The sequence below is a fragment of the Prionailurus viverrinus genome, chromosome D4 (genome assembly GCF_022837055.1).
Source record: "Prionailurus viverrinus isolate Anna chromosome D4, UM_Priviv_1.0, whole genome shotgun sequence".
In the NCBI taxonomy this organism is placed as follows: domain Eukaryota; kingdom Metazoa; phylum Chordata; class Mammalia; order Carnivora; family Felidae; genus Prionailurus; species Prionailurus viverrinus.
Window position 1 is genome coordinate 48,043,937 of NC_062573.1, and position 21,418 is coordinate 48,065,354.

Here is a 21,418-nt window from a genome sequence, read left to right on the forward strand (position 1 = left end):
TTTTACTGTACAGATCTTTTACTTCATTAGTTACATTTATTCCAAGATATTTTTTGATGCAGTTAAAAGTGGGATTATTTTCTTAAATCTCTTTCTGATAGTTTACAGAAACACAACCAATATTTGTATATTGACTTTGTATCCTGCGACTTTACTGAGTTCATTTAGTAGTTCTAACAGATTTTGGTGGAGTGTTTAGGTTTTTCTATATATATCATGTCAGATGCAAAGAGAGAAAGCTTTACTTTTCTAATTTGGATGCCTTTTTGTTCTTGCTTAATTGCTCTGACTTGCAGTACTAAGTTGAATAAGTGGTAACAGTGGACATCCTTGTCTTTGATCTTAGAGCAAAAGCTTTCAGCTTTTCATTATTGAATATGATGTTCCTCTGGGCTAGTCATATATGGCCTTTATCATGTTGAGATATGTTCCTTCTACACCTTATTTTAAGACTTTTTATCATGAATGGATGTTGAATTTTGTAGAATGCTTTTTTTCTGCATTATTGAGATCATTGTGATTTCTTTTTTTCATTCTATTAATGTGTATCACGCTGTTTTGCAGATGTTGAACCATCCTTGTATTCCTGGAATAAATTCAACTTGATCATGGTGTATGATTTTTTTTAACGTATTGATGAATTCACTTTGCTTATGTTTTGTGGAGGATTTTTGCATCTATGTTCATCAGGGATTTTGTTGTGTGATTTTCTTTTTAAAAAAATTTTTTTGTTTAATGTTTGTTTATTTTTGAGAGAGAGAGAGAGAGAGAGAAAGAGATAGATCAGGGATCAGGGGAGGGAGAGAGAGAGAGGGAGACACAGAATATGAAGCAGGCTCCAAGCTGTCAGCACTGAGCCGGACGTGGGGCTGGAACTGGTAAACCACAAGATCATGACCTGGGCTGAAGTCACCCAGGTGCCCCTGCTTTTCTTTTCTTCTAATGTTGTCTGATTTTGGTAGCAGGTTAATGCAAGCCTTGTAGAGTGATTTTTGAAAGTATGCCCTCTTCAGGTTTTGTAATAGTTTGAGAAGGATTGCAATAGTTTCAGAATTCTTCTTTGAGTGTTTGGTAGAATTCACCAGTGAAGCTGTCTGGTCTTGGACTTTTCTTTGTTGAGTGGCTTTTGATTACTGATTCAGTTTTCTTACTAGTAATTGGTCTGTTCAGACTTTCTGTTTCTTCATGATTCAGTTCTGGTAGGTTGTATGTTTCTAGGAATTTATCTGTTTTCTTCTCGGTTGTCCCATTTATTGCTATATCATTTTTATAGTATAGTAGTCTCTTATGATTCTTATGTTTGTATGGTGTCAGTTGTAATGTCTCCTCTTTTGTTTCTGATTTAATTTGAGTCCTCTTTTTCTTTTTTAAGTGTGTCTAGCTGAAGATTAATCCATTTTCTTTATCTTTTCAAAGACTCTGCTTTTAGTTTCCTTAATCTTCTCTATTGTCTTTTTAGTCCCTGTTTCATTTATTTCTGCTCTTATTTTCATGATTTCTTTCCTTCTCCTAACTTTTGGCTTAGTTTCTTCTTTTTCTAGTGCCTCGAGATATTAAGTTAGGTGGTTTGAGATCTTTCTTTTTTCCTAATTTAGGAATTTGTTGCTGTGAACTTCTTTCAGAACTGCTTTTGCTGTGTCTCCTAAGTTGTAGTGTGTTCAATTTCTATTTTCATTTTCCTCAAGATGTTTTCTTGATTTCTGTTTTGATTTCTTCTCTGACACATTGGTTGTTCAGTAGTATGTTGTTTCATCTCCACGTATTTGTGAATTTTCCAGTTTTCTTCTTGTAATTGATTTCTAGTTTCATACCATTGTGGTTGGAGAAGATGTTTGATATGATTTCAGTCAACTTTATGAAGACTTGTTTTGTGGCCTAACATGTGATCTGCCCTGGAGAATGTTCTGTTTATGTTTGAGAAGACTATATATTCTGCTGCTCTTGGGTGGGATGGTCTATAAATGTCTGTGTGCTCTAATGTGTAGTTTCAGTCCAGTGTTTTCTTAATTTCCTGTCTGGATGTTCTATCCATTGTTGAAACTGGAGTATTGAAGTCCCTGCCATTATTGTATTGCTGCCTATTTCTCCCTTCAGGTCTGTTGATATTTGCTTTATGTATTTAGGTATTCCTATGTTGTGTGCATAAATATTTACAAATATTATATCCTGTTGTTGAATTAATCTCTTTATCATTATATTGACCTTCCTTGTCTCTTAATATAGTCTTTGGCTTAAAGTCTGTTTTGTCGGATATAAAAGTATAGCTATTTCTGCTTACTTTTGGTTTCCATTTACATCAAGTATCTTTTTCCACCTCTTTACTTGCAGTCTGTGTGTCCTTAAAGCCAAAGTGAGTCACTTATAGGCACCATATTGTTGAGCTTTTTTTTTTTTTTTTTGTGAAATCTATTCAGCCATTCTTTGTCTTTTGATTGGAGTATTTAGTCCATTTACATTTAAAGTAATTGTTAATAGGTATGCAGTTGCTTTTTCCCTATTGTTAATTGTTTTCTGTCTGTTTTATAATTCCTTTGTTCCCTTCTTCTCTTGCTCTCTTTGTGATTTGATGATTTTCTGTAGTTGTGTTGTATACTGTTGTGTAGGAATTGCTCAGCTAGTTTCTAGGTTTCTTTCAAAGAGAATTGTTCCATGTGTAGCAGTAGATCCAGTGTGTCTGTGAAAAGAGTTGAGTTCAGAAGCCTCACATGTCACCACCTTGGACTGGCACTCCCTTCTTTTTTGGTCTTTATATTTCAGTTATTCTGTATTGTGCTTCACGGTCTTCTTTGCATCTTTCCTATTTGAGAGTTTATGTAATTTCTTGAAACTCTGGCTTGATGTCTTTCTTAAGTTACAGACCTTTCTTTGCCTATATCACTTCAAATGTTGCTTCTGCCAAACTTTGCTTTTACGTTTCTGATTTTCTCATTTTGTGTACATGAGGTCTCACTGCACTGCATACCTTTCACAGTCTTTTCTGTATTTTATTTTTTTCTCTGTGTTTCAGATGGCTGTTTTCTACTGACCTTTATTCTGGTTTACTGATCAGCTAGCTCTTCTGCTCTGTCAAACCCCTCCACTGAGTTATTCATTCACTTAGAATTTTTTACTTTCAAAATTTTCATTGATCCCTTTTTCATAGATCACTAGTTTGGTGAAATTCTCCTATTTATCTTCTATACTTGTGCACATTTTAATTAAAGTTATTTTAATGTCTACGTCTGACAATTTCAATATTGAGATCTACTTGTGGGTCTGTTTCTGTTGACTCTTTTTTTCTGTCTCTCTTAGTTTCCAATTATTTGGTCCTTTCTTCTGGCATGTCTGATAAATTTTGTTGGATGCCAGCCATTTTATATGACAAACTGTAGAAGATCTGTTTTATTTATTTATTTTTTCAAGATATGATTTACTTACTTTTTTTGGACAGGCAGTAAGAGAAGGCTCATCTTGGTCCAACGAAGGGTTTGTATGACAAATATTTCTAAGACTAAATAATAGAACATTGGTCTTAATACAGCAGTTCTTTTGAAGATAACGTTGCATTTATTGAGGTTCTGTAAGGATTTATAATTTCTGGGTTTGGTCTTTGCGAAGGACTACTTTCAGTTTGCCTTCTCTCTTACGATGTAGCCCTTCATGAGTCTCAGTTGAAAACCTTAGGTGTTTACTGTGGATTGTACCTTTTCCTTGTTCTTTCCCCAAATGTTTTCCCTCACAGGTGTCATTGGCAGTAGCATTTTGTTTAAAAATTTCTTCCCAAGTGATTCTTATCAGTGTTTTCTGCGCAACTCCAGGAGATAACACTCACATCCTAGTCTATGTGAAAGGTGTCCTATGGGGTTGTACAGAACAGTGCTGCTCTAGCCGCTGTGCTCTAGCACTGTTGTACTGTAGGGAATGAGACTTGGGATGGGCTTTCAGCATAGGTAGAGATTAACCAGACGAGGACATGAAGGAAGTCCTTGTTGAATAAGAGGACAACTAAAGGCAATAATGGAAACAATTGGTTTTAAGGTCAAGTCTGCTCTAAAATACTAATAATGCTGTACAGCAAATGTTTCTAAGGCTAAATAATAGAACCTTGTTCTTGCTACAACGCTTCTTTTAATGATGACATTTATTGTACTTTTTTTTAATAAAGGTAGGAAAAATACCAGTAATTTCAGTACAAAAGTCATCATTATTATCATTGACATTTAAAAAAAAAATAATGTTTTGTAGTGGACCATTTTTCGGACAATGCTGCCCCATCAATTTTTTTGTAAGTTTTTGCTGTGTCTTTTTATTTTATTTTATTTATTTTTTATTTTTTTCAACATATGAAACTTATTGTTAAATTGGTTTCCATACAACACCCAGTGCTCATCCCAACAGGTGCCCTCCTCAATACCCATCACCCACCCTCCCCTCCCTCCCACCCCCCATCAACCCTCAGTTTGTTCTCAGTTTTTAAGTCTAGTATGCTTTGGCTCTCTCCCACTCTAACCTCTTTTTTTTTTTTTTCCTTCCCCTCCCCCATGTGTCTTTTTGATTTTTCTCTAAAGCGAACGAACCAAACTATATCCAGCTCTTCACTTGGTGTGTAAAGCTGGCCAGATAGTGTCAGAAACCTGGTTAATTCACATTGTGACCCTTTCAGTTATTTGAGATGTGGAATAAAAGTCTCCCGATGTCCCTAATTATCTTTGGAGCTTGTATTAATGATCACTGTGTATCGTTCTTGTGGAAATATTAGCACAATTAAGGCATGCCATAGCCTTTGACCCTGTATTCTGTCAGCCAAAGAAGTGAAAGCTTTAGTCTGTGTTCTTTATACCCTTTTGGGTTGGTAGATGGCAGCATCGTATCTTTGCCAGCCAAATTCTAAAGCTGAGTGCTGGTTCTCTGGGTGGGAAAAGAAAGTGTTAACGACTCTTCCTTCGGTTTTTGTTTTGTTTGTTTGTTTTTAAGACAAGAGTGTTTATTAATTAAACAAAAGAAGAAATGAATTGTCATTTAAACTTTGTTGTAATGGCACTCCACCTGTATTCAGTAGAAAATTGGTACATCTTGGTTAAGCTCAAGGAAGAGAGCCTTGAGAGAGAAAGCATGCCGTTCACAAACTCTGGGAAGTGAAGGGCTTGGAACCCTGGTTTTCTTCCATTTCTCTTCTAGTAACCTCCTCCTGTCAAGAGAGTTCTTTCTGTGCTGGATTGTTTTAACTGCTTTGCATTTATTTGCCCTGTTGTTTTTTTAGAGTAACCGTGCTTTTTGGGTTTCTTCTTAATCTTTATTTTTAAAATATCCACCTGTCATGAACTTCAAAAAATGTATATTTTTACTATGTGAAGCTTTGAGGAAATATTTCAATATATCCTTTAATGAGGGAAGGAGGTAGTAAGAACTTAAGGAGATAATTTATTCAGCAGGAATCAATGCCCATAATAAGAATATATTTTTAAGCTGTAAATACTGATAAATATCCTAAGTTTTATACTAAAGAAGGCCTAAGAACCTAAAATGAATTAGTATTACTATTTTCTTTGTAAATAATAGCTAAAATAATCTCAAAATACTCTGGATAGACAAAAAATACATTTATCTGGAAAAACTGCAGAAACTTAATAGGTATCTTTCTAAATAAAAGGGAATCAATGAAACATTTTGGTTAAAATCACAGAATCCAAAATCAGTGAAGATCATAAGCTTTCATCTTAAACATTTTGGACAAGTTTTTCAAATGTTAGATGTCAAATTAGTTTGACCATCATTTGCACTTATCATGCCAATATAATGTTAAATTTTACTTTTAAAACCCCTCTTGAAACTAATGTCTTACTTTAGTGATTGGGATGAAATCATTTTAAAGATTTCAAAACCTGTAGATGAGGGGAATGATTTGGCATTTTAAATGCATAAAATAGATGGATGTTAAATTGAAATTTCTGTGACCAGTGTTCATATTTGACTTTTTCACATAGTTGTTTTTAATATAAGCACTTGTCATATGGCGTATTATTAAATTATAACAGTGTATTTCATTTTATTGTGTGCTAACTTACCAAAACCAATATTAGAAAAATATAGCTTTATAATTAAATATGAAGTATCACTATACTTAGTATACTTTAAAAAATTTATTATTCGTTGATTCATAAATATATCATTAGTCGTATTTTTCATGAATTTTACGTGCTGTTATTCTGGAGCTGTAAGCATTTGATTAGTGGAAAATGTCAACTCCTTTAAAATATTCCTGCGAGGATAAGTAGCATGGTTCCCATTGTATCGATAAGGTGACTGAGATTCCGAGCAGTCTGAAACTTGCCCAGTCTGAGAGTTACCACTTGGCAGGTGTGATTTCAGCCCATTTCTTGCTGTCTCTAAGTCAGTATTCTTTCCAGGTGCTGTTGTACTTTTTGTATTTTTCCCTAAGGGCATTTTTTTGTCCTAACAATTTTATCGTAGCATTATTAATTTAAAAATGTACAGATTAAAAAATGCTGGAGTGTCACAAAATCTGTTCTATGGAGAAAGCTCATTGAAATCTCCTGATTGGTGATTTCATATTTTGCTGTTTCATTTTTCATTGAGATATCCTATTTTTAATAGCTTATCTAATATGAGGACTGTCAAAATAGACCTTATTAAGGCATTTTAGTGGTTTAAATATTTTTTAAAATTTGTACCTACTTGCAGTCTCTTATTGTACGCAATACTGTCTGCCTATGTGAGAAAATCAGAGGTTGTTTTCTTTTTGAAATAAAAACTTTGTAGCTATTAGTATAGAGATTTTGCAACTAATAATTTGTGTCATAACCACGTTAGTTCTAAGGTGACATCTTTTAAATTCTTTTTAGATGAAGTAGATTCACATAATTTCTAACTGGTTCCTTTATACCTTTTTTTTGCGAAGGCCCGAAACTAATCTATGAATTACATTTAAGGCTATGTATGGGGAGAGTGACTGACAGAAGGGGGAAGGAAGGGAGAGAATTTCAAAAGGGAATGCTTCCAATATTCAGAGAAGGAAAATAAATAATGTGTAGCAGTCCAGCTAACTCTTCGAGGAAGATACATTATTATTATTCCAAGTAGCTCATATCTAGCAGCGTTGCTAAGGATTTGATGTCAGGTATAACAATGCCACAGGATTATTTGCCTAGCTTTTGGCTAACAAAGAATAGAAATAGCCAGAAGATTGGATTGCAGGTAGCTTCGAATATTGGTTAATCTCTTTATAGTTTATCTTTCTATATAACCAATCTTAAAGTGTCCTGAATGCTTTATTGTTATTTAAAAAATATTTTAGAATTTGCTCCATAACCTTTGTTTTTTGATGTCTATAAAGTCATATGGTCACTTCAGAATGGATAAAATTGCCGAAATATGTATTTAACTTTTTGGATTTGGGGGAAAATAGTTGAGAATAGCCAAGAATAGTTTGGAATTCAGGATACAGTGAAATGAAAATGACTTTTAATGCTAATATGATGGTAATTGGCATTTTTGTTCATGGACCCTGAAATGGTAGTGGAGATCTCATCCCTTCGTAAATTTTTTTTTTTTTTTTTTTTTTTTTTTTGGCTTGGAAGTTATAGTGTCAGATATACAATTAGTTTATATTTGTAGGGGGAAAAAATAGACAGTTTAAGAATGCCACGTCATTCTAACAGTTGTCAGTTCTGTGTGTCAGTATATCCCTGTGCTTTTAGTGTTACATGGAACACAGAAACCTTCTAATAAATCTTGACCTTGCCCTGCAATACCAGGTGTACTGAATATATATCCTCAGTAAATTTGTTTTATACAGCTCATTGTTTATGAAGATTATAGCATTTAGTAAAAGATTTAACCCTTTTTTATTTCTAAGAATGGTTCAGTCACTTTGAGTTTTTTTTTTTTTAATTTTTTTTTTTTTAACGTTTATTTATTTTTGAGACAGAGACAGAGCATGAACGGGGGAGGGGCAGAGAGGGAGGGAGACACAGAATCGGAAGCAGGCTCCAGGCTCTGAGCCATCAGCCCAGAGCCCGACGCGGGGCTCGAACTCACAGACCGCAAGATCGTGACCTGAGCTGAAGTCGGACGCTTAACCGACTGAGCCACCCAGGCGCCCCCAGTCACTTTGAGTTTAAATGGTCACAGCCTGGCAGCAGTTTTATTGTCTTGTTCATCTTTGAAATCGTAAGTTAAGTGGTAAATGTAGCCAGAAAATAGGGTCTCTTGTGTTGTTTTTTATTAAATTGTTCCAGTTTTTCTGGAATTTTTACTGTCAAAATATGGGAAGGCAGATAAAATGTTTTTCTAAATTATTTTACCCTCAACCATGAACCTGACAGGTACCAGTGCAGTTTGCTCCCTAACAAAACTGCAGTTATATCTATATGCAAACTTAATGTGTAATCCTGAATGCTCAGTGATAGCCATTAGTTACGTGTGAATAATGATTTTTTTCCTTTAGATATTAATTTCCTTTAGGATTTAACAAAACTGAAAAGATGCATATTACTTGAGGGCTGGAGGTGAGAGAGGGATGTACAGAATAGTCCTGTAACTTCTTTGCCTGCATTTTGGAATATAATGGTAAAACTTAAGCCAAGGCTTATTCCAAAAAGTGCTGATGACCATTCAGATGTAACAGGATTTTATTTTATCCAAGAGTAATTGCCACATGAACCCGACTTCAGCATGTGAAATTGGTTATGAAGCCATTTTGAAAATTCAAGTCTGTATGCTTTAGATATCTCAGTTGTGTTCTAAGCCATTTTCATTTTTGGAAAATGGGAAAAACCAAATCCCTTCGAGCAGTATAGTGGGTGAAGGAGGGGGATTTTGTCCCCCAGAGGACATTCATTGGATAGGTCAGGAGACATTTTGGGTTGTCACAGGTTGCTTCAGGCATCTAGTGGGTGGAGGCCAGAGATGCTGCTAAAACTCCTACAATGCATAGGACAGTCCCCTCTAACAAAGAGTGATTTGGCCCAAAGGATCACCTGTGCTCAGGCTGAGAAACTTTTTAGTAGGAGGAAGATCATAAATACCTCAAATATTGTTAATTTTCAGACTGGCCTCATAAAACCACAGAAAACTACTTAAAATAATAGCCTATAAATAAAAATTGCTTCCTACTGATTGATATAAAAATTTATCATTTTATAATGTAAAATTGTATCTGTAAAGCCTAGATGTTCATTTTCAAAAATTATGAAGAACACTCGTTTAGTCATTTAACAGATATTTGTTGAGTGTCTTCTGTGCACACTGGTCCCTGATCTAGGCTCTGACAATGCAGCAGTGAATATAACAAAGTTCTTGCATTAAGGAGCTTAGATTCTAATTGGTGGAGCTACGCAATGAACAAATACATGCTATGCAAAATAAATATTCTGATGTATAATAAAGTTGGGTAAGGGATAGAGATTAATGATTGATAATACAGTCAGAGAAGTCCTTTCTCAATAGTGACACTTGAGCAGAGACCTGGAACGCAAGCAAGTCACTGATACTGGGAGGAAGAACATTCCAGGGAGAGGAGAGAACCATGCCAAGTCCCCCTGGGGTGGGAGCACATTTGACCTTTCCAAGGAACAGTCAGAAGGCCACTGTATCTTGAGTGGAGCCAATTGGGGAGAGGGTAGGAGGAGCCGAGTTGAGAGCAGTAAGGGATGGAGTTGGATGTTGGAGATGTTTTGTTGTCAGGATGTTTGGTGGTCGGGACTTTGGAAACGACTGAAGGGTCTTGAGCCTGGTTGCACAAAGGCGTTTACATATTAGAAAGAAAACTGATTGCTAGGAAGAATAGATTGAGGGAGGACAAGGATAGTAGCAGGAGGACTAGTTGCGAGACAATCAAGTATAGTTCAAACATGAGATGATTACAGGAGTGGTGGAACTGTTGAGAAGTGGGCCAGTATAGTTCGGTAGTTGGGTCAACAGAGTGAGGCCCCACTGAGGTTGAGGATTTGTTAGCATTGACACCTACAGAGAGTTGGGCATGAAAGATGGGAGGTGGTATTCGGAGTGTGCCGCGCTTGAATTTGCATTTATGTTATGGGTACAGTTATGGGAAAGGATGTGATGTGGATTTAATTATAGAATTTGGATTGAGACTAGATTAGGATAGAAGATAAGATTATTGGAAGAAATGAGTTCAGGGAACTCACAGACCAAATATTAGAAGACTTATGCTAGATCATAAGTGGCCGAATCTGAGTCTTGGCTTATTTTCAGATAACTTGCATCAAGAGGCGATGCCCCACTACCTTCTAGTTTTGTTAACATTTTGAAAGTTTACATGATATCATTACAAAAGATTACCAGATAGGAATATAGGAGTATTATTTCATGTAAGTGCCCCTGTCTTCTGCCTCTGTTGGTTTTTGTGACATGTGTGTCTGCGTACTTGCTGCCTGTGTGTTTCTTTTTCTGTGTTTATCTCTGCTATTGGATGTGTGTAACAGTCTCTGTAAGTGGTACTCTGCCTCTTCACGTGTTGGGGGAGGAAATTCTGCTCTTTTGTCAGCTTTCTTCCTCATTTTCATTTATTCATTCAATAAATACTCATTGAGTACCTGCTGTGAGCTACAGCTGGGGTCTGGGTTCCAGGGACTCCTTATTGAACAACAAAAAGGGCAAAAGTCCCTATCCTCAAGAAATGTACATACTACTGAGAGAGGCAGTCAGTATGTAAAGAAATAGAGATATACCAGATGGAGCTAAGTACTAATGGAAAAAATAAAATATATGAAGGAGATAGGGAATGCCGGGATTTTCTGTAGTTTGGGCAAGGAAAAACAAGCAAATAGGCCCTGGTAAAAAAAGCATAGGGGTCTCTATCAAATAAGGTGATGTTTAGGGAGAGACCTGAAGACAGTGAGGCAGTAAACATGGATATCTGGGGAAAGAGTTTGCCAGGAAGGACAAGCGTTAACAGCCCTGATATGGGAGTTTGCTTGATGTGTTTGAGGAATAGCAGGGAGATCAGTCTGGTTGGATCAGAGTGAAGAAAGTGGTGGATGAGATCAGGGAGCCAGTCTGACTCCTGCTCTCTCCCTTTCCCCTTCTGTCTCCTAATATATCCTTTTCTAGAACTTACTTGACATTTTTTGTGTCTCCTTTTACAGGCCGTATGTAACCAAATTTTATTTTACATTTTGTTGTATGTATTTTAAAAGTTTTGTTTCTGTTTCTAAAATTAAGAAAGTATGTTTATAATATTTTTACGTTACGTATTTCATGATCACAACTTTCTGTATTCCAAAATACACATATAGAGGAGTACACAAAAATAAAAACATACAGCTCAGTGAATTATCACAAAGCCTCTTTGAGCAATGCTTATAAGATTTGTTCTTTTTGTTACATTAGATACAGTTCATTTTCATTGCAGTGAATATCGCTATAAATATTCATGGTGCAGTTGACCCTTGAACAATGCAGGGTTAGGGGAGCCCATCCCCTGCACAGTCGAAAATTCATATATAACTTTGACTCCCCCAAAACATAGCTCCTAATAGTCTACTGTTGACAGGCAGCCTTACCAATAATATAGTCGATTAACCTGTATCTTGTATATGTATTACATACTCTATTCTTACAATGAAATAAGCTAGACAAAAGAAAATATTATTAATAAAGGCCTAAGGAAAAGAAAATACATTTATAATGTAGTAAAAACAAAATCTGGGTTTAAGTAGACTTGTACAGTTCAAACCAATGTTCAAGGGTCAACTGTATTTCATTTCCTATAGGACAACTTATTTGTCCATTCTATTGAAGGACATTTACGTTATTTCCAGTTCGAGGCTGTTACAAATAATGGTGCGGGAAAACATCCTTGTTCATGTCTCTTGCATGTGTTGTGTCTTTCCCTTGGACTTATGGCTAGGAGTGGTAGTGTTCAAAGGATATATCCACGGTCCTTGAAATACCGTTAAACAGTTTTCCAAAGCGGTTCTATGAATTTAAATCCCCACTAGTAGAGAATGTAAGTTCAGGGTCCTTCACAGGCTCACTAATGCTTGTTCAGATCTTCCTGAAGTTAGCCATTTTGGTGGAGATGGCGCGGAACTTGATTGTGTTCTAATTTGCGTTTCTCCAATGACTAATGATATTGAGCCCCTTTTCACATGCTAACTGACTGCCTATTTTGTGCAGTGTGCCTGTTTAAGTGTTTTGCCTATTTGGTGGTTGGGGTTATTTGACTTTTTTTTTTTTTTTTTGTAGGGCATTTTAGATTTGAGCTCTTTGTTGAGTATGTGTGTTGTAAATCTCTTCTGCCCTGTAGCTTGCCTTTTCTCTGTTGATGGTATTTTTTGATGAACAGAAGTTTTTAATTTTCATGTACTCCAACATCAATCTTTTCCTTTTTGGTTAGTGTTTTTTGGGTTCCATTTAAAAAGTCATCTTCTATCCCCAGATCATCAATATAATTCTCCTACGTTGTCTTCCAAGTATCGTATTTTTTATATTTCCACCTGGAATTGATTTTTGTATTTCTCATGAAGTATGAGTCAGTATGAAGTATGTGAAATGAGTATCCATTTCACAGATGGATAGCCAATTGATTTAGCACCATTTATTAAAAAGAAAATTCTTTCCACTCTGCTCCGCAGTGCCACCTTTTTCATAAACCAAGCTGTATGTGTGTGTGTCTGTTTCTGGTTCTTTTCTAGTCCATCGGTGTATTTGTCCTTGTGATTGTACCACTGTCATAACTATAGTTTTCTAACAAATCTTGTTATCCAGTGATGACTCCTCTTTTTTCATTATTTTTGCTCCCTCAGGAGCCTTTTAAGACATTTTCTCCACTTCCCTCTATGAAATCACATAGTAAGGAATAAGATTTTGTCAGGTAGGAGGGATTTGTGTATGCCCACAAAACTATTGAAATAAGGCGATCCCCCCCCCCCCCCCCCCCCAGCAAGAACCAATTTTCTCCCTCCTTGGGGGCAATATGACCTATATTGAGAAAGCATGCAGTCAACCAAACCCTCCCACCTTTTTCTTTCCATATAGGAGTGGTATGGGATTCGTTGTGTTTTGTTTGTTCCTGTGAAATTTAGAAACAGCTTACTTGGTAATTTGTACAGATCAAAACAAAATTTTTAAAAAGCTGCCACCGGTAGACTATGTGCTCTGCTGGTGGGGATTTTTATTGGGATCGTATTAATGTTATACATCGGTTTGGATAGTTGACACCTTTAACAGTACTGAGTTTCCTGATCATAAGCATAGTATAGCTCTAAGAAGAAAATTGCTTTGAGAAGAAATGGGAAACAGGGGGAGTTCTATAACCATGAGTGAGTAGTTAAAACTTTTGCAAAGAATATTCACAGGTTTACCAGTGAGTTCCAGCTCTGTCAAGTATGAAGGGAAACAATAATTCCAGTCTTACACCAACTCTTTTAAGAGAGGAAACTCTCCCCAACTCATTTTATGTGGGTAACATATGTTGAATACAGAACGTAGCAAGGACAATAAAGAAAGAAAATAATAGGCTAGTCTGATTATGACCATAGGTGAACAACTTCTACACAAAATATTAGCAAACTGAATCTGATTCTGTGTAACAAGCCTGATCAAGTTGGGTTTATCTGAAAAATGAAAGGTAGTTTTACATTAGAAAATCAGTCAGTATTTTCGTTACATTAACAGATTAGAAAAAAAATCGTGTGTATGCAGATAATCCTTTAGACAATGAAATTAATGCAAAATCATTAATAATAGAATGGAGAAACTGGAAGTTCCCAAATTAAATATGACCAAAAAAGTACAAGACCTCTAGGGGGAAAATTAGGAAGCTTAATGGAGACAATATATGTGTCTGTGTGTGATTGTGTATTGTAACTTGGAAAACTAATTTAAAAAATTTTCTGGAAATACAGATTATGTAGAATAACCGAGACATTTTTGAAAAAGAACAAGAAGGGATGACTTGGTCCATTAGGTATGGAGACTTAGCCATGGGAACTAAAATGTGAGGCACTGGTACAGGGACAAACAAAACGAGAGAACAGAATAGAGAGGCCATGGCAGACACCTACATGTATGGACACTTGATCTCTGATCACTGAGGAAGGGAGAGTTTTTTAAATAAACCGTCCTGGCACAATTGGATATCCATAGAGTAAAAGTAAATTCAGACCCCTGTATTTCACTGTGCACAAAAGAATAAACATCAAGTGATTAGTGACCTAAATGTGAAAGGCAAGACTATAAAGCTTTAAGGCTTTGGATGATAATATAGGAGAATGTCATTATGACCTTGGGGTTGGGAAAGGCTTCTTAAACAGGGAATAAAAAGCACTAAAGGGAAAGACTGATAAATTGGACTAAATGGAAGCACTTGGAGTTACCAAAATACGCCATAAAGAAAGTGAAAAGGTGGACTCAGAGTAAAAGAAGATATGTGTACTCTACAACTAAAACACGGTAGTATCCAAATGGTATGAAGAGTGAGTCCGTAAACTTGACCTTCAGGGTAGGGATGAGGGAGAGAATGTGATGGGGAAGGAATGCATAGATGAAAGCTCTGTTATGGTTTCAAATGTCCTCTTTCCTGAGCGGGTGCTCTTACCTTTCTCTAAACTGAACTTACACCTTGGGCGTTTTCTGGATCTAGCCACATTTCTTAACAAAAAAATGGGAAAAATGAAAACAATTAACAAACACAGTTACTATATCAGTTTGCTAGGGCTACCATAACAAAACCCCACAGAATGTCATTTTCTCACAGTTCTGGAGGCTAGAAGTCGAAGAGCAAGAAGTCAGCAAGTTTGGGGTCTCTGGAGGCCTCTCTCCTTGGCTTGCAGATGGACCACCTGGTCGCTGTGTCCTCACATGGTCTTTCCTCTGTGCTCAGGCATTCCCTAGTGTGTGTCTGGGTTTCTATATTTCCTCTTATGAGGACACCAGTCAGATTGGATTAGTGCCTAGTGTAAGGGACTTGTTTTAACTTAGTTACCTCTTTAAAGGCTCTGTCTCCAAATACTGTCCTGTTCTGAGGCACTAGGGATTAGGACTTCAGGATAGGAATTTGGGGGGAGACCTATTCAGCCATAACACTGACTGTGTAGTAAAGGTCTTGAATAGCAGATGGGCTCTTGTGATTTGGATAAAGTTTCCTAAGCCAATTTTTAAATCTCAGAAGTGCTTCATCAAAAAAAAAAAAAAAAAACCCAAAAAACAAAAAAACTAAGTAAAGATGTTGTGTTCTGAAGAACTGTGCTAAATGACTACGATCTGGGTTTAGTACTGAAGATATTAATTACGTGTATGTAAACTTAGAATGCTATTGTATTTTGAAAATGTTAAGAGTGCTAAAAAGAAATTTCTCCAAATATCTTACTGTTTCACACAGATACTCTTAAATGTAAGTGTGCAATGAAGTGAGTAGTAAATGTAATGTTAGAATTACATCTTTCAGTTTCATCATCCCCAACATTTATCAATTGTAGTTGGCTGGAATTTTTTTTGTTGTTGTTTAATTTTTTTTTTCAACGTTTATTTATTTTTGGGACAGAGTGAGACAGAGCATGAACGGGGGAGGGGCAGAGAGAGAGGGAGACACAGAATCGGAAACAGGCTCCAGGCTCCGAGCCATCAGCCCAGAGCCCGACGCGGGGCTCGAACTCCCGGACCGCGAGATCGTGACCTGGCTGAAGTCGGACGCTTAACCGACTGCGCCACCCAGGCGCCCCAGCTGGGATTTTTTAAAAGCTCACTTTACTGTGCAGAATTATACAATGGAGACCAAAAGGCTTATGGGAAAATGGAGGCACAACACCCAGAAACTCGGTCAGTGACACTCAAAAAGGGTCAGAGCCTGATAAAAACAGCAGCACAGTTTCACACACATTAAATAGTTAGGAAATACACAAGTACTATATTGAACATGGCAAGGTCCCTTTTAAGGACCTGCCATGTTGTTGTGGAGGCGGGCCTCAGAAGGGCTGCAGTACTGACAGAAGGGGAGTCATCTGGAGTTGGAGGGAAAGTTGTAACACCAGATGTGGATGAATGTGGCCCATAACACAAACAACTGAGGTAGATGGTAGGTGTTCGGGTGTGCACGTGTATTTTGTGTGTTCCCGTATGCCGTGATTTCGCTGGGTGCAGTTTGCCTGCTCATCTAGGGGTTCCTCCCAGATGAAATCACACGTAAGCAAAACCAGAATTCTTGCTGCACTCTCGTTGTTGCTTCATGTATCAACCGTGTTGGAACAAATTTGTGTTTTCAAACAGCATTATAGCAGAATTCACTGCACTTAACGTTTTTAGATCTTGCATAGCTCTACCTTTTCATCTTTGTCTGTTTTGTAAGGACTCTACATGAGGCTTTTTTCACCGTGCTTGTGAAATGACTGCCTAACATGTGACTGCTACACGGCACCTAAAATGTCTTGGTGAATTTAAGTTTCTCCAGGCTAATGAGTTAAATGGTTTGGGTGTGGAATCAGATTTTTGCTTGAGTCTGGTGGGTGGTCACTGTGATGCACAGAAAAGCATCAGTTCTTTTGTGTCAAGCAAGCTCGTTACGTTCGGTGACCTCCCTCTTTTTGATGTTGCTACCAGGATACCTTTAAGCCTTAACCTGAATCAGGTTTTAAAAAGCACGTGGGTATAGGTTTTGGGGGTCCTTCCATTCTTCTGTTGCTTCTATCCACTGTGACAGTATTATACCAGAGCTTAGCAGCAGCAGTAGGTTTCTAGAAGTCTTTGTTCCTTCCCTCCCTTTCACTCCTCTGGTCTGTCTGCTTGGTATCAGAGTGCATGAAATGCTTCTTGTTTTCCTGTCTTTCCACCACTTTCTTGGGTTCACCCTTATTTTATGCCCTGAGCCAGAAAATCCATTGTCCCTCACAGCATTTCCATGTCTCCTTTCTGTCTAGACATTGCAAGGTGTTTCTGTAGTCTTCTGCATGCACCCCCGTTATAGCATATATCACATTGCTTTGGAATTTTGCAAAGTTGGGTTCTGTCTCTAAATAAGCTGCGGCTTCTTCCGGGCACGGACATATCTTTCTCATTTTGGCTTTTCTATTACACAGTGCATTGCTCGGCAGTGGGGGTCGGATGAATGGACGGATGAATGAATGAAGTGGGCTTAAGAGCTGGTCCACATGATCCTGTCATTTGTGTTTCCCTTATTTTGCCTAAGTGACATCACCTCTAGGTGTCTTGGTCACTTGAATTTTAATACTATGAATCAGGCTTGTGCATTCAAGCTTTTTAGCAGTAAAATAATAAAATTTTCTTTTGTATAACCAAAGATTGTACAACATGGTTTTGTGTTTTTTTGCTGCAAATAGTAAATGAGTGTGACTAATTTGCAACTTTAGGTTTGAGGTTTTTTGACACAAGAGTAGTAAAAATCCTATTTTTTTCAACTTGCTACTATGAGTTAAAACAATTATTTTTGAAAGTTTCAAATATTTATATAGAAAGTGGAATAAACTCAGGGGAGAATATTGTTAAGATAATAAGTTAATTCATTGTTAATTCTTGACTGTTACTGCAACAATAAATAACTTTTCAATTTGTTTTTAAGGCTTCCTTTTTTCTTCTTCCTATAGGACCTCTTTGTGGTTAGGCATGAATTGGCCATAATGAGACTAGCTGCCTTTATGGGCATTACTATGTTAGTTGGAATAACTGGACTTTTTTATACTCAACTAATTGGCATCATCACAGTAAGTATCTATTTTTTAATGTAATGTATTTATGAACATATTCCCTAACTATGAACTTAATTCCAAGAAGCTACAAAAAGTTTAGCAATTAAAGGAGAAAATTACTCACAGTCATTTATATGTTTTCATTTCCATATGCCTATGTAATTTTAAAGTAGTTACAATCAGTCTGTAGAGGACATATGCAATTTTGCATCCTGGTTTTAAAAATTAACGTATTTCTGTGTGGCTACAGACTTCGTGTTTATTGTTTTTAGTAGTTGGATATACTCTGTTTAGTGAATATACAATATTTTAATGAATAGTTTTCCTGTTGGTCAGCATCTAGTGTGTGATCATTTTTTTCTATATTACAAACATTCCTTTGAACATTTCTTTTCCTCTTCAAATTATTTATTTACGGTAAATTCCAAAAAATGGAGTTGCTGTTGAAACATTTTATTAATCATTAAGTCTTATTTTTTTGCATGCATTTATTAACCGTATAGGATTTATCGCAGCAGAAAAGTTCAAAAAGTGAGAAAAATTATATTGAGTAAGGATTTAAGTTTGGTAATACACTGTATTGTAGAAGATGTGGGTTAAGGTTTTCTCATACATTGTTGGTGGTGATGTAAATTGGTGTAACCTTTTTGAAAGGTAAATTGTCATTGTGTATCATACTTTAAAATGCATAGTCCTTTTGATCAACCTCTACATGTTTATTTTGTAGAAGCTATTTTATTCATATGTGTGTACATAAACATGTATGTTAAAAAGATCTCCTTAATATTATGTGTAATAAACATGTATGTTAAAAAAGATCTCCATTATGCATAACATATGTATTGTGTATGAAAAGTGTTTACCAGATATGTTCAGCGAAAAAAATGTATAGTAAAAAAAAATGTATCAAGACTTACTATAAAGTAACAGTAGTCAAGAAACTGTGGTCCTGGCAAGAGGATACACATATAGATAAATGACATAGAATTGAGAGACCAGAGCTATATATCTGTGGTCAGTTGATTATCAACAAGGGTGCCAAAACTATTCAGTGAGGAAAGGAAAAGTCTTTTGAACAAATGCTGCTGGGATAATTAGATATCCACATGCAAAAGCATAAAGTTGGACCCTTACCTCATATACATATACATATACATACACATATATTAGTTCAAAATGGAGTATAGACCTAAATGGTAAGATCTAAAATTATAGAACACTTAGGAGAAGACGCAGGAGGAAATTTTGGAATAGGAAATAGTATCTTAGATATGATATCAAAAGTGCAGACAACCAAAGAAAAAAATGGATAAATAAAAAACCATAAATTTTTGTGCTTCAAAGGACACTATGAAAAAAGTGAAAAGGCAGGTCATAGAATGGGAGAAAATATTTATAAATCATGTATCTGCTAAGGGGGTTTTATATCTAGAATAAAGAGCTCCTATAAATAATAAAAAGCCTAATTAAAACATGGTGAAAGGTTGTGAATGGAGATTTATTCAAAGAAGTTATCCAGTGGACAACAAATACATGAAAAGATGCCTAACATCATTAGTCATCAGGGAAATTAAAATCAGAACCATAACGAGGTACCACTTCACACACACTAGGATGGCTATAATAAAAAAGGAGGGGTGCCTAAGTGGTTCAGTCTGTTAAGCGTCTGACTTCAGCTCAGGTCATAGTCTCACGGTTCATGGGTTTGAGCCCCGCGTCAGGCTTTGTGCTGACAGCTTGGAGCCTGGTTCGGATTCTCTTTCTCTCAATCTCTCTCTCTCTCTCTCTCTGCCCCTCCCCTGCTTGTGCTCTCTCTCTTTCTCAAAAATAGATAAATTGACATTAAAGAAAATAAGGTTGGTAAGGATGTGGAGGAATCAGAACCCTCACACACTGCTAGTGGGGATGTGAAACAGTGCAGATAACAGTCTGATAGTTGTTTTAAAAGTTAAACACAGAGTTATCATTTCTCTTGTCATTCTACTCCTAGGTAGATACCCAAGGTATCTACTCCTAGGTAGATACCCATTTGCATGGAAATGTATGTCCATGCAAAAAATCATAGGTGAATATTCATAGCAACATTATTCATAGTAGCCCCAACCAAAAGCAATTCAGGTATCTATTGCTAATAACATTTTGTATATCCATACAGTGGATATTATTTAGCCATAAAAAGAAGTAAAGTGCTGATACATGATATAACATGGCTGAGCCTTGAAAACACTATGTGAAGTGAAAGAGACCAGTCACAAAAGGCCATGTATTTGTATAATTCCATTTATATGAACTGTCCAGAATGAGCAAGTCCGTAGAGATGAAAGGAGATTAGTGGTTACCTGGGGGTGGAGAGCTAGCGGGGCTGGAGATGATAGCTGAACGGTTCAGGGTTTCTTGTACGGGATGATGAACATGTTCTAAAATTGATTGTGGTGATGGCTGCATGACTCTATGAACATACTAAAAAAAAAAAAAGTTGAAATGTACACTTTAAATGGGTGAACTGTATAGTGTGTGAATTATATGTCAATATAGCTCTTTCCAAAAAAGCCTGTTTCTAGCATAAGTTAAATGTTAATTTTATTGATTTTGTATATGGTTTGTTGATGTCCTTTGTCTGTTTTCTTAAGGTGTCCTTTTCTCACTGATCACTAAGAAAGGTTAATAAAAATGTTAACTTTCAAAAAAAAGAAATAGTGCAGAAGATCTCTGTCTATGTCTGTCCTACTGGCTGTATTCAGACTCCTTTGGAAAGGCACATTAGATAGCGGTTCTGGTACTGGCCTCTGAACTGGAAGGATGCAGTCAGATATGGAAGGAAAACATTTACTGTATAACCTGTGTTTGCATATTTTATAAGGTAACCTTTTTTCCCTAGGTTTTATAGGAAACATTTTTATTTTTTTTTTTTATTTTATTTTTTAAACTTTTTTTTTTTTTCAACGTTTATTTATTTTTGGGACAGAGACAGAGCATGAACGGGGGAGGGGCAGAGAGAGAGGGAGACACAGAATCGGAAACAGGCTCCAGGCTCTGAGCCATCAGCCCAGAGCCTGACGCGGGGCTCGAACTCACAGACCGCGAGATCGTGACCTGGCTGAAGTCGGACGCCCAACCGACTGCGCCACCCAGGCGCCCCAGGAAACATTTTTAAACACACCGGAACTTCTAAGGAATTTTACAGTGAATACCCAGCCACAATTAACATGTTAGAATACTTTACCTCATTTCATACCGTCTGTCAATCTGTTATATGTTTTAATACATACCCGAATAAATCACAGGCATCAAATTGTTCACCATGCAAATCATCCACTAGAGCTCAATGCTTGTTTACATGTTTTTCCTATGAGGCAAAATTTCCATACAGTGAGAAGCATACAGTAAGTGTTATTATTGGATGAGCACTGACAGAGGCACACAGCGCAACCCAAAGCCTTTTCACAACACAGAATATTACCATCACCTCACGGGAGTTCCCTCCTGCCTCACATCAGTAAGTCCGCAGAGGCACCACCGATGTCATTTTGTTCCCCACCATAGATTAGTACTGGTTGGAGAATTTCATATGTATCCATTTATGTAGATCTTCTTGTGCTCAAAATAATACTGTTTTCATCCATAGCGTTGCATGTGTTGGTAATTCCTTCTTGGTGCTGAGTAGTATTCCATTGTATGACTAGGCCACGAGTTGTCTCTCTATTCTGTTGAAAGAGGGCTGGCTTGGTTCTAGATTGTGGCAGTTACGAATAAAG

The 21,418-nt window shown here is 36.7% G+C and overlaps 1 protein-coding gene across 5 annotated transcripts in view; it reads left to right on the forward strand.

The window, feature by feature from the left end:
• The window catches only part of ZDHHC21 (zinc finger DHHC-type palmitoyltransferase 21), a 68,662-nt gene that overhangs the window by 31,390 nt on the left and 15,854 nt on the right, over positions 1–21,418 (forward strand). For all 5 annotated transcript variants that reach the window (XM_047830430.1, XM_047830429.1, XM_047830432.1 and 2 more), the window contains one exon: positions 17,562–17,678. In XM_047830430.1, coding sequence (XP_047686386.1) covers positions 17,562–17,678 — 117 coding nt within the window. The remainder of the gene's footprint in view (positions 1–17,561; positions 17,679–21,418) is intronic.